A 14,170-nucleotide genomic window follows, 5' to 3' on the forward strand; every position below is an offset into this window, starting at 1 on the left:
CAGACTTGTGGCCTTGGACTGCTGTCAGACTCACAGACTGGCCTTGGACTGCTGTCAGACTCACAGACTGGCCTTGGACTGCTGGTCAGACTCACAGACTGGCCTTGGACTGCTGTCAGACTCACAGACTGGCCTTGGACTGCTGTCAGACTCACAGACTGGCCTTGGACTGCTGTCAGAGTGACAGACAGGCCTTGGACTGCAATCAGAGTGACATACAGGTCTTAAGAGACTTAAATACACACCCAGTCACACAAACACGTGACAAACGATCATACATCCTAACACACTGAGAAAGTGTATCTGGCTTTAGTGTATCCAGTCATGTTATTCCTGAGACAGTGGGCATGAGTGGTTGGGATAATGTTGTCAGGTCATGGTTCACAACACATTACTAACACACAGATAACTGTAGCTATAATACGTTATTGTACACAAGCACTTCTGTCAAAAACAAAATCTGTCAAAAACATGGGAAGTCACGAGACAAGACCCCCCCCTTTTGATGTTCTGAAACTAAACACTTAACTAAAGTACATCCCCCTCCCCACTCAAGGTAACCTCCTCAAAAACTACACGAGAAAAAAGCGGGTAAGGGTGTCAAAGACAAAATAGATAACTTCCTCGTGGTCCAGCCCTTCCCTTGTTTTGAGAGCACACATGGTCCACAGGGGACATTCTCCAACTTCCTCCACTTCCTCCCAAGGTGCAAGGTTTTTAGAAAGAGCCTGAGGGGATCTTATCTAATCCTAGGCCTGTTATTGCTGATTCACCTGAGGAATGTACAACAAGAGTTCCCCCTATCTGATTCCAGACCTGTTACTATGTCCTGTTGTTGAGGAATGCACTACAATAGTTCCCCCTTTGTTCCTCATCAAAGCCAGAGCCAACGTGACATAACCATCTTGTGATAACAATCGCTGTGGTTATGACATGCCTGGAAGGCAATGCGATTCTCTCTCAAACGCTGAGTGCAAGAGTGGAGAGCTTGAGTTGGATTGAGATGGATGGCTGTGGATGGTGTGATAGGGGAAGGGTTAGATGTAAGGGAGACGCTGGTTGTTGACAAAGGTGTTTCACACATGACTGTGGTAGTAAAGAGTAAGTGGAGAAGGTGATATGTGATATTGATAATATGGTAAGATAATGCTGGTCTTTCAATGGCGGTGTTATTCATACTACTGTCCCGACTCTGTGTGGATTAGAAAATGACTGTTATCACGCATGCACACACACAAAATGCACATACAGACAGTGTAGACAGAGTACATACAGTAGAGACCCACAATTCACTGTGAAAACTGTCAACAACCCACAGTAGGATTACCCATCTGTTTCAGTTGACCCCACTGAAGTCCTTCAAACCCCTCAAGTCCCTTCATGGTCTCCAGGGGGCTGTACTGAACCCCTAGGGTGTCTGTGCACTTTACTACACAGAATCCACACACTGGAATTTAGTGGGATGACCAAAACCATTAAATCTCCTAGATTGACTCCACTGCTGAAAAGGACAGGGTCATGCCGTAAAGTAAAGTATGTTCTATGCACAGGATGAGGAACATGTCTGAAGGGAAGGAGGGAGACTATGGCCGTAACACAGGATGAGGAACATGTCTGAAGGGAAGGAGGGAGACTATGGCCGTAACACAGGATGAGGAACATGTCTGAAGGGAAGGAGGGAGACTATGGCTGTAACACAGGATGAGGAACATTTCAGAAGGGAAGAAGGGAGACTATGGCCGTAACACAGGACGAGGAACATGTCTGAAGGGAAGGAGGGAGACTATGTCATCTCCCGTCTGGATTACTGCAACTCGCTGTTGGCTGGGCTCCCTGCCTGTGCCATTAAACCCCTACAACTCATCCAGAATGCCGCAGCCCGTCTGGTGTTCAACYTTCCCAAGTTCTCTCACGTCACCCCGCTCCTCCGCTCTCTCCACTGGCTTCCAGTTGAAGCTCGCATCCGCTACAAGACCATGGTGCTTGCCTACGGAGCTGTGAGGGGAACGGCACCTCMGTACCTYCAGGCTCTGATCAGGCCCTACACCCAAACAAGGGCACTGCGTTCATCCACCTCTGGCCTGCTCGCCTCCCTACCACTGAGGAAGTACAGTTCCCGCTCAGCCCAGTCAAAACTGTTCGCTGCTCTGGCCCCCCAATGGTGGAACAAACTCCCTCACGACGCCAGGACAGCGGAGTCAATCACCACCTTCCGGAGACACCTGAAACCCCACCTCTTTAAGGAATACCTAGGATAGGATAAAGTAATCCTTCTACCCCCCCCCCCCCCCCTTAAAAGATTTAGATGCACTATTGTAAAGTGGCTGTTCCAACGGATGTCATAAGGTGAATGCACCAATTTTTAAGTCGCTCTGGATAAGAGCGTCTGCTAAATGACTTAAATGTAAAATGTAAACTATAGCAATAACACCCGTGTTCCCACAATGTGAAGAATTGAGTTGACACATTTATTGCGGGCTGGGTGGGAGGATGCATGCAATTTACACGCTAAAGGAAAAGGGTTGAAGACTCAATGAGTAGTTTACTGTAGTTATTGAATTGTTAATTTACTGTATCTATATTAAATAATTTATCAGAGTAAATCTAATGGGGATTAAAGAACTCTGGAACACAGTCTTTTTAAATAGAGAATAAATGATTGGTTAAGCCCCTCAGAACTGTGAATATATCAAATGGCAAACATATCTAGTCAATATTATAAAATGTGCATGTAATGTTCAGTTAGCCTGACTAACAAAGCCAAACTCTGTAGCCATAGTGACCCATTTCAGGAAACTAGGCGTATGTTGCGGGTCACTACTTCACAGGAGAGCCGTTTGAAAGTGAACTTTTTTTTAAACAAAATGCGTTTTTGGGGGGACAGAAATGCCTTCTCGAACATGTGCCCTAATAACAAACGTGTATGCCATCCGTAAATATGAATAAAATTGTTAAATTACGAGCCCAGTAGGTTTAGCCACAGAAAAAAACAGCAACATTCCAGCTAGCCATGATTGGCTGAGTGGGCTGGACATGCCGAGAAATGAGTTTAGATTGGTTTGCCATATAGCACGCATTCTGTCTATTTGAGCTGGTCAGTATGTGTAGGTAATCCTGTCTAATGCGGCTTTTTTAGAACTGTATCGAGTAGTAAAACTACATAAATCAGTATGATATTCAAGTATGATAGCTAAAGAGATGGAGAAAACACCTGTTTCCAGCTTACATCTTCAAACTAAGGGCAACTATGGCATCCGTGACAGGAGACGCGTCCATCTATGATGTATACGGGTAAAACATTCTAACAAGCTACATTTTCAGATATTACACGTTTCTAATTTTGACAGAAAGTAGTTCATTTCAAGTTAAAGTGTACCGTTAGCTAGCTAAAATTAGCTTGCTAACTCGCTAGCTAACGTTACGTGTATGATCTTATTATTCGTATCTCTGAGTCATTTGCTTGGCTAGTTAATGTCAGCTAGCTACCATTGAACCTGATTGGTTAGCTACCTGCAGACTCATGCAGGGTAGTAACATCATGAGTTGGGATTATGGTTCATTGTTTAGCTAGCTAGCTAGCTACATGTCTTAACAAAAGAGTCCACTATGCAAGTAACCATTTCGGATGCGTTCGTAAATTCAGTCTGGCCATCTACTTCTGATTTCAGAGCACTCTCGTCTGAGTGTGCCAGAGCGCAGAATAACTGATGAATTTAGCAACGCTCAACACCCGTTGAATATGGCCAGTGTCAGTAAAAGTAGGCAAAACATTTAATTAAATTGTTACCAGCAGCACAGTTACCAACACTCTGGATAACATGAAAACAGCCTAACCAGCTCTGCTAGGGCGAGCAAAACGGTCAGAGTTTGGGTGGGGGCTAAAGCTTAAGAGGGTGTGAACGATGCTGAATGGGTGTAGACAAAGAAGAGCTTTCCAGTAGGTACCAAAGCATTCAAAGGCCATTTTCTCAAAAGTGAGGTTCATCAACTTTCAAAGCAGAATTACTTTCCCATTGTTCCTCAAATGCTGTATATGATATACCGGTCACATATGGCCAGTAAGCCTGTAGTGTACTTAACTCACTATTGTACCACATGGTCTGGCGTTCCAGGCTACTTACTGTACATTATAAACTGGGTGGTTCGAGCCCTGAAATGCTGATTGGCTGGCAGCCGTGGTATATAGACCGTAGACCACGGGTATGAACAAAACATGTATTTTTACTGCTCTAATTACGTTGGTAACCAGTTTATAACAGCAATAAGGCACCTCAGAGGTTTTTAGTATATGGCCAATATACCGCGGCTAAGGACTGTATCCAGGCACTCCGCGTTGCGTCGTGTTTCAGAACAGCCATATAAATTTACATTTACATTTAAGTCATTTAGCAGACGCTCTTATCCAGAGCGACATACAATGCAACTCTTATTGTGCCAAGCAGCAAAGGAAGACAGTTGAGGGTACAGCTTATGTCATGATCGTAACTTGAAGGTGGTTTTAAAAAATGGTAAAACACTTACTCGCACAGCAGGATCCCATTCTCCAGGCCTCCCCTGAAGTCCTTGTCATTGAAGCATCTGCCTGTGACCGCCTGTCGATCAAAAAGGAAAACCAAAGGTGTCAGTTCCCTTGTTCCTATTCAACCTCTCAGGCACTTTAGTCAGTCAGTAGTCCTGCAGTAGCTATGCCTTGTCCTCCTTCTCAGTGTACAACAGTATTTTCTAAATTCAAAGACATGAGTTATTCCTCAGTTGAAGATGTATAACTATAAAATGCTACATTATTTAACATTTTGCTACTTCAATAGCAATATGAAAAAGCACGGCTGGCCCAAGAGGATTAAAGAGAAGGTACAGTAAACTGACACTCACATGTCTACTGTACATCAACGTCCATAAACCAAAAACCCATCTGTGGGAAACAGGCTTCAAACACAATAGCATTTGTTCCTGGTGCTTCAAAACTTTTCCTCCGTAAATCTCCAGAGACAAACTCCAGAGCAAAGAGGAAAGAACAAGAAACTAGATAGGCTATCCAGTCACTCTCGCTCATTGACAGGGCTAACTAACAAGCTGTATGTTAACAAGCTTGACGTAAGCTGCCATCATCCCCACCAAATGGCTCTCTGGGGCTGTTCCAGGCCTGTAATTGGATGTGACACAGGGGATTTCTCTCTCGTAGTAGTCCAGTAGCGCTTGCATGACTGGGCTAAGTCTAAATGTGTCACTGTGGTCTAAGGCTCGAAATAGGACATGTGGATGCATATGCTAGACTGTTTTGTTCAAATGTACATTTGTACATCCAAAGATGACAATTCTTCTATACCTCAGACTAGTAGTAGGTTGAAAATCATAAAAGAGCATCTAAAAAGGTCCTCTCAATTTCAAGCTGAGTAACACTTGGAGAATGCATGGGCTGATGTCAGCACAAATATCACAATCGAAATCTAGGCAAGTTAGAGTACCTTGACCTGTTGACCCGGCCCCGGTTCCCCCAAAAGCATCTGAAAGCTAAGTTCATCGTTAGTACCTTCGTAGGAGCATCGTTAAATCTCAGAGCTGTTTTCCAAAACCATAGTTACTAAAGTTGCACTTGAAAATGCTCGTAATCTAACGCCTGCCTCAGACCACTCGTAGAACAGCTAAGTGCATCGTTATATGCTTTTTTGCCCTCCCACTTTATACACAGAATATCTCCGCTAAACATAGAATCACACGGTTTATCCGTCTCTCTGTGACTGCTAATAACTTCAGAACAAAGTTGACTACAAATACGTTTCCAATGTCTTAGCAATTGATACAAACAACCGACGTATAAACATATGCTTCAAATGAAAACCCGAGATGACTGCATTCTTTCGATCCTATCAGTATCGAAACATGCTCCAACAACGCACTTAGCGACCGCGCTCTCTGCATGGTGTTTTGGGAAATGGATGTTACATCTTCAGCCGTTGTAGGAAAGATACATTGTTAACACATTCATAGGCCTAAATTCCATCGCTATTGGGAAACCGAACCCTGGAATGATATGTGTATACAAGGACATCCTCCTCACACATACACACACACACACACAAATCCTGCCAAAAACATTGTTTACAACACACACACACACACAGTCCCAAACTAATTACAACCGTCTTACTTAAATATCAGCAGCACTTAATAAACAACCTCCCTTCATTCAAAAATCACCTCTAATCTTCCCGTTGTAAGTGTGTAACAGTCTTGCTTCCGTCTCTCTCCTTGAAGCAACCTGGACATGAACCAGGGACCCTCTGAACACAACAACTGCCTCCCATGAAGCATCGTTACCTATCGCTCCACAAAAGCCACAGCCCTTGCAGAACCGCTTCTTCTAGGTCTCAGAGAAAGTGACGTTACCGATTGAAACGCTACTAGGGCGCACCGCTAACTAGCTATCCATTTCACACAGGTTAGAAGTGCAAGACCAATTTTAATGTTTCTTTTTGAGGCGCATAGTAAACATAGCCATTTAAAAAGTGGAGCTCTTCGGATGGTTCTTTTTGAAAGCTAAAAATGTACGGGATTAAATTCCCTGACTGGTCCCGTTACATTTATTTGCACAGCTGTAGACTGGAAAAAGTGTGGGGATACGGGATATACAACAACTGGCTGGCTGGGGTGTGCATTTGTCAGTTCTTTGGCTTGTTTGGACGGCGTACAAAAATAAATGGACTGCTGTATAACAGTGAGTAGTCCAATATGTTGATGTATTTGGTGGCAGGGAAACAAGGCCAACTGCCTTGTGTATGTGTGCTGACATTGGGGCCTTTCACTAATACTATTCACAGCGGTGGCTAAGAATAGTGAACCAGGCATTGTCTGTCCATTGACTACACAAAACTGATGAGACAACATTCTATTGGAGGTCTGTGTCACTGTGTGAGCTCCAAACATCCTAACACTAAACTGTCAAAAAGCACATAGTCCACATTATGAGCATTTAATTTATAATTGCTGTATAGTTTTCAGTGTTTAATAATACAGTGCAATGTCGATTTATACAGTGTCATTTTGAGAGAACAGGTTTCTTCCAGTTCAGATTCAACAGTAAAGTATCAGCCTATATTTGTTTAATACAGCAGAATATTTCACTGTAGTGAGGATGACGATGATACAGCGACGCCTGATATATTTCTTAGTTAAAATTGTTGGTAATGGCAGTGTCTGCAAGGCTTGAATAATGTCAAACTGGCTGTCCACTGATTCATCTGATGCGGTAACCTCTAACTCAAGACCTAGAGGGCATCAGCAGATGGCTGTGTTTCACAAACTGAACAGAGACCCGGTAAGGAAGCCCAGGCCTTTGGCCGACCAACACACCCTGGCTTACCTCATCATAGGGGCTTCTGGCTGGTGCAACCAGGGGGCCTGATCTCTAACAGGCCTCTCCTGGTTAATATAGCCCCTGTGGGACTTTTATCAGGAAGCCACGGCAGTAAAAGGTGAATTTGTTCCTAGCACACCAAGGGAGGGTCCATTGACTGGAGCTATACTGTACTGACAGGTTCAATCGAAATAAACACTCATTTTCCTGAAAGAAATTGCCTTGGGGTCCAGCATCCAGGAGAGTTTGACCCCAAAGTCCATTTGACCCTTTAGTCTAGTTCGATAAATGCATTCATCTTACAAATTCCTCAAATTACGTCTCATTTAGATGGAAACATAGACTGAAACTAAGTAATGGGGAGTTATTCTGACCATGTGACCAAGGTCACAGCCAGTGTCCATGCCCAGTGAAGTTGCTGGTAACTTCTGGACCCCAGGTTTCAAAACAGCGGGGTCATTTGAGGGGGCTCAATTAGACGATGGAATGTGTTGCCTGCGGAATTTGTCTCCAGCGGAATGCGGCACGATGCTTGTTGTCCAAAATGCTTGGCCGCATTGTTCCTCAAACAATACTTTTTTTCTTACTTCCCATCCCCATGGACCCCTTTAATGACCGAACAGAAGCAATTCTCATGGTTTCGTATCCAAGTGTATCAGTTCCAGTACTTTCTCATGCTCGCTGGGAGGAAGGCTCCATTGGAGCAAACCAGCATAGACATACTTTTAAAGGAAGCAACAGAAAAGCTTTGCTCTTTATCCCGAGCCAGGAAAACCAAGGACTCTGAAGAGTAAATCGACAAAGGCCTTGTTCTACTTTGATGACTTCAAGTGTCCTAGATCTGAGGAGCCTGGGAAATGTGTTCCCCCAAAGGAGAAGCAGTTTGTGACTATTTGTTGCTTCTGAAGAACTGTCTGGTCCGGTTGTTCAAGCCAAGCACAGGGAATGAGCAATGAAACATGAGGTATTGCTTGCTTTCCATTTAGTCATACAATGTCAAAGAAAATCCATTAGAAACAAAATTGCATAACAAAATGAACTCTAAGGCCTCAATCAAAATAGACAAGGTATACTATTCTACCTGCAAGTTCAAATTCAGATCCAGTGCTCAAGACATCCAAACTTCGAGACAAAATCCTCAGTGACATGAGACCCATCCGAGGGCCAACTTTTTCCTGAACAGATGTCTCTCTTTGTGGAAATAGTCTTAACTGGACCCCCTAGGACCCAGCCATTGAAAACAGATCCATTACATCCCAATAGTAATCTCTGGAGCATTTCCCTGGAAGGCTACCTGTCGCAAATTAATAACCGGTAACTCCAGGTTTTCGTGACTGCAGGAGTGCAAAACCCTTTTTACCACGAGCCAGAGGCAAAGCATGTTCAACCTGTTCCAGAGTTGACAGCTGTTCACTCCATTGCTCATAAACATAAACAGAGACGTGCGTTCCTCGAAACTGAATGTTGTGGTCCGTTTTGTCAAAAGTGATCTGCCATTTGGGTTTTTGTATGGGCCCATTGCATAATCCTGACTACCTTACATCATGCACATCAAAAACTCACACACATACAGTTAAAGTCGGAAGTTTACGTACACCTTAGCCAAATACATTTAAACTCAGTTTCACAATTCCTGACATTTAATCCTGGTAAAAATTCCCTGTCTTAGGTCAGTTAGGATCACCACTTAATTTTAAGAATGTGAAATGTCAGAATAATAGTAGAGAGAATTATTTATTTCAGCTTTTATTTCTTTCATCACATTCCCAGTGGGTCAGACGTTTACATACACTCAATTAGTATTTGGTAGCATTGCCTTTAAATTGTTTAACTTGGGTCAAATGTTTCAGATATTATGGAAGGCTAAGTTGGGTGAATTTTGGCCAATTCCTCCTGACAGAGCTGGTGTAACTGAGTCAGGATTGCAGGCCTCCTTGCTCGCACACGCTTTTTCAGTTCTGCCCACAAATTTTCTATGGGATTGAGGTCAGGGCTTTGTGATGGCCATTCCGTTACTTTGACTTTGTTGTCCTTAAGCCATTTTGCCACAAGTATGCTTGGGTTCATTGTCCATTTAGAAGACCCATTTGCGACAAAGCTTTAACTTCCTGACTGATGTCTTGAGGTGTTGCTTCAATATATGCACATAATTTTGCTTCCTCATGATGCCATCTATTTTGTGAAGTGCACCAGTCCCTCCTGCAGGAAAGCACCCTCCACAACATGATGCTGCCACCCCCGTGCTTCACGGTTTGGATGTGTTCTTCGGCTTGCAAGCCTCCCCCTTTTTCCTCCAAACACAACAATGGTTATTATGGCCAAAGAGTTCTAATTTTGTTTCATCAGACCAGAGGACATTTCTCCAAAAAGTACAATCTTTGTCCCCATATGCAGTCGCAAACCATAGTCTGGCTTTTTATGACGGTTTTGGAGCAGTGGCTTCTTCCTTGCTGAGCGGCCTTTCAGGTTATGTCGATATAGGACTTGTCTTTGTACCCGTTTCCTCCAGCATCTTCACAAGGTCCTTTGCTGTTGTTCTGGGATTGATTTGCACTTTTCGCACCAAAGTACGTTCATCTCTAGGAACACGTCTCCTTCCTGAGCGGTATGATGGCTGTGTAGTCCCATGGTGTTTATACTTGCGTAATATTGTCTGTACAGATGAACGTGGTACCTTCAGCCGTTAGGAAATTGCTCCCAAGGATGAACCAGACTTGTGGAGGTCTACAATTGATTTTTTGAGGTCTTGGCTGATTGCTTTTGATTTTCCCATGATGTCAAGCAAAAAGGCACTGAGTTTGAACGTAGGCCTTGAAATACATCCACAGGTACACCTCCAATTGACTCAAATGACGTCAATTAGCCTATCAGAAGCTTCTAAAGCCATGACATCATTTTCTGGAATTTTCCAAGCTGTTTAAAGGCACAGCCAACTCAGTGTATGTAAACTTCTGACCCACTGGAATTATAAGTGAAATAATCTGTCTGTAAACAATTGTTGAAAAAGTTACTTGTGTCATGCACACAGTAGATGTCCTAACCGACTTGCCAAAACTATAGTTTGTTAACAAGAAATTTGTGGAGTGGTTGAAAATCGAGTTTTAATGACTCCAACCTAAGTGTATGTAAACTTCCGACTTCAACTACAGATGTGGGATCTTAGTTCGATCACTTTGTTGTTGCTGAGAATTTTCCTGCGCCCCAGAAAATACAGATGATCTTCATGATTTACTTAAATTCACTGAAAACCCTCAATAAAACAGTTATATTAACAGTATTCAATTTTTCCATGAAGCATACTTTTGTCCAGCTAATAGCCTAACCACAGATCAAGCAACATTATCAACTAAACATTCAAATCCTGTTGCTGCAGGATTATTTTGCTACGACAATACTAGTCAAAATAAGATCCTATACATGTACATTCTGGCTACCGACCAATAATCGTTGTAATTTGAAAAACATGACAAAACATTGCACATCTATGGACACATTGTGACTACCAAGTTTTACCAATATATAGCTACAATAAAAATCTGTGGACCCCTCTCAAACCATCCCTGCCCTCCCCCGTCCCTTGGCCTAGAGACAAATGTACAACATGTCTACACTGTCAGAACCTAAAAGGGCTCTTCGGCTGTCCCCATAGGAGAACCCTTTGAAGAACACTTTTTAGTCCCAGGTAGAGCCCTTTTAGGTTCCATGTAGAAGCCTTTCCACAGAGGACTCTACCTGGAACCAAAAAAGGTTATCCTATGTGGACAGCTGCAGAACCCCTTTGGAACCCTTTTTTCTAAGACTGTACAGTACAATAAAACACATCCAAGGACACCAACATCATTGTATTGTGGATCATCAGTTTCTAGGAATACCATGTGTGGGGGCCTCTCTTTAGGGTTTGTCAAACCATTTGAGACTTCAACAGTTCAGCCAAAGGGCAAGAGAGGGATTTGTCTAGGATCCACCATCCAAAACTTTCCACACGCTGCCACTGCTGCCATTCTCAAAGGAAACCAACTGTCTTTGGATGTCTAGCAGCTAGCCCCCTCTATTGTGACTATGGGCTGGATGCCCTGGGGCTTGACACATATATTATAGACTGGGGTGGGAGGGAGATCGGGGTTCAATGTCGCAGTTAGTGGCTGTGCTTGCTGCCACCACTGTTGGTAACTCAGGGGGCAGCTGTTAACTTTAAGGAGACTTCGCAGCACTACAGTGGGTGAGAATAGATGACACATCTCCGCCACAGCTGCCCTCCTCTACGGTCCCAAAGGCTGCTGGGAAAGCGGTTGGCGGCTGGAGGATTCTGGCCTACTTTCTGCATTTAGCACTAGCCCAGTGGTGCTATTCTATTATATTAAGGAGTGGGAGAAAGAGGGGGATGAGGAAGGAGAGGTGGAGAAGAGCTAGACTCGTTTGATAGTAGAAATGCATAACCCCTTGGCAAGAATTGGTTAACATTTCCAACAGTTCCCTCTATCTCTATTTTTTGAATTTGCAAAAAGTAATCAACATACATTTTAACCCAGATTTGAACCACTAATCAACGAAAGGGTCACAGGGTCACAAATCAACAAAAGGGTTGTTGCCGAACTGATGGACTAACTGACAGCTGAGAGACACGACTGAATTGAAAAATTATTATTTGGAAAGAGTGTGATTGAGAGCAGCAAAACCTCCACATTTTTAAAACCAGAACACTATCCAAATGCCTGTGGTCTCATTTTTCAGTGAAAGGTCAACGCAGTTTCATTCCTTCCCTCCGAGCCCTCGGAAACTATTGGCCAGGCCTCCCGTCAAGGAGTGAATTTCCATAAAACTGAAAAATGAGACGCTTTTTCCCCCCACAGCTTTATGATATTTCCCCTGTTCTGCTGCCCCTCCCTCCCTCCTGTTCAAACAAAATGCAATGGAAGGAAGATGCAAGGCTAGCGACTTAGCTTTAGCGTGTGGTGGACAGGGATGAGCTACAATATACTTTCATCACATTTGCGCCTATGGCGCAGGAGGAGGAGAGAGGCTAGACCATCTGGAGAGAATGTGTAGGCCTGTAAAACTTATCTTCTTTGTCTACTTTGGGTTCATTGATGTGGTCTTGGCAGAGACTGTATCAGATTTGGAAACTGGTCCTTAGGCTTGCTGCAGGTCTATATAGTAAATCACCCAAGTGGAGGTCAAAAGTATTTAGAGGCTGACATCCAATAGATACAAGCTAATACAGTGAGCGCACATTTAAAAGTTCGGACAGGAATACTTGCTAGACAGCTAGGTAACATTGCCTCACAGCCCTGAACTGTGCATTTTTTTTTTAAATACCATAAACCTCACAATGCTCTGCGATATATTTATGTCTTAACTGTTATTTTACAATGTCCTTGAGAAGGCAGCGACACACAGTCTACAGCCTACCTCTATATCAGCCTAAACATTTACAGTACATATACAGTGGGGCAAAAAAGTATTTAGTCAGCCACCAATTGTGCAAGTTCTCCCATTTAAAAAGATGAGAGAGGCCTGTAATTTGCATCATAGGTACACTTCAACTATGACAGACAAAATGAGAGAAAAAAAATCCAGAAAATCACATTGTAGGATTTTTAATGAATTTATTTGCAAATTGTGGTGGAAAATAAGTATTTGGTCAATAACAAAAGTTTCTCAATACTTTGTTATATACCCTTTGTTGGCAATGACAGAGGTCAAACGTTTTCTGTAAGTCTTCACAAGGTTTTCACACACTGTTGCTGGTATTTTGGCCCATTCCTCCATGCAGATCTCCTCTAGAGCAGTGATGTTTTGGGGCTGTTGCTGGGCAACACGGACTTTCAACTCCCTCCAGAGATTTTCTATGGGGTTGAAATCTGGAGACTGGCTAGGCCACTCCAGGACCTTGAAATGCTTCTTACGAAGCCACTCCTTCGTTGCCCGCGCGGTGTGTTTGGGATTATTGTCATGCTGAAAGACCCAGCCACGTTTCATCTTCAATGCCCTTGCTGATGGAAGGAGGTTTTCACTCAAAATCTCACGATACATGGCCCCATTCATTCTTTCCTTTACACGGATCAGTCGTCCTGGTCCCTTTGCAGAAAAACAGCCCCAAAGCATGATGTTTCCACCCCATGCTTCACAGTAGGTATGGTGTTCTTTGGATGCAACTCAGCATTCTTTGTCCTCCAAACACGACGAGTTGAGTTTTTACCAAAAAGTTATATTTTGGTTTCATCTGACCATATGACATTCTCCCAATCTTCTTCTGGATCATCCAAATGCTCTCTAGCAAACTTCAGACGGGCCTGGATATGTACTGGTTTAAGCAGGGGGACACGTCTGGCACTGCAGGATTTGAGTCCCTGGCGGCGTAGTGTGTTACTGATGGTAGGCTTTGTTACTTTGGTCCCAGCTCTCTGCAGGTCATTCACTAGGTCCCCCCGTGTGGTTCTGGGATTTTTGCTCACCGTTCTTGTGATCATTTTGACCCCACGGGGTGAGATCTTGCGTGGAGCCCCAGATCGAGGGAGATTATCAGTCGTCTTGTATGTCTTCCATTTCCTAATAATTGCTCCCACAGTTGATTTCTTCAAACCAAGCTGCTTACCTATTGCAGATTCAGTCTTCCCAGCCTGGTGCAGGTCTACAATTTTGTTTCTGGTGTCCTTTGACAGCTCTTTGGTCTTGGCCATAGTGGAGTTTGGAGTGTGACTGTTTGAGGTTGTGGACAGGTGTCTTTTATACTGATAACAAGTTCAAACAGGTGCCATTAATACAGGTAACGAGTGGAGGACAGAGGAGCCTCTTAAAGAAGAAGTTACAGGTCTG

The 14,170-nt window shown here is 43.5% G+C and overlaps 1 protein-coding gene across 6 annotated transcripts in view; it reads right to left on the minus strand.

Annotated features, from left to right (window-relative positions):
- Positions 1–14,170, minus strand: part of LOC111965851 (LIM and calponin homology domains-containing protein 1) — a 141,911-nt gene that overhangs the window by 76,545 nt on the left and 51,196 nt on the right. For all 6 annotated transcript variants that reach the window (XM_023990221.2, XM_023990218.2, XM_023990220.2 and 3 more), the window contains exon 2: positions 4,522–4,592. In XM_023990221.2, coding sequence (XP_023845989.1) covers positions 4,522–4,592 — 71 coding nt within the window. The remainder of the gene's footprint in view (positions 1–4,521; positions 4,593–14,170) is intronic.

This window comes from Salvelinus sp. IW2-2015, linkage group LG6.2 (assembly GCF_002910315.2).
Source record: "Salvelinus sp. IW2-2015 linkage group LG6.2, ASM291031v2, whole genome shotgun sequence".
Lineage (NCBI taxonomy): Eukaryota > Metazoa > Chordata > Actinopteri > Salmoniformes > Salmonidae > Salvelinus > Salvelinus sp. IW2-2015.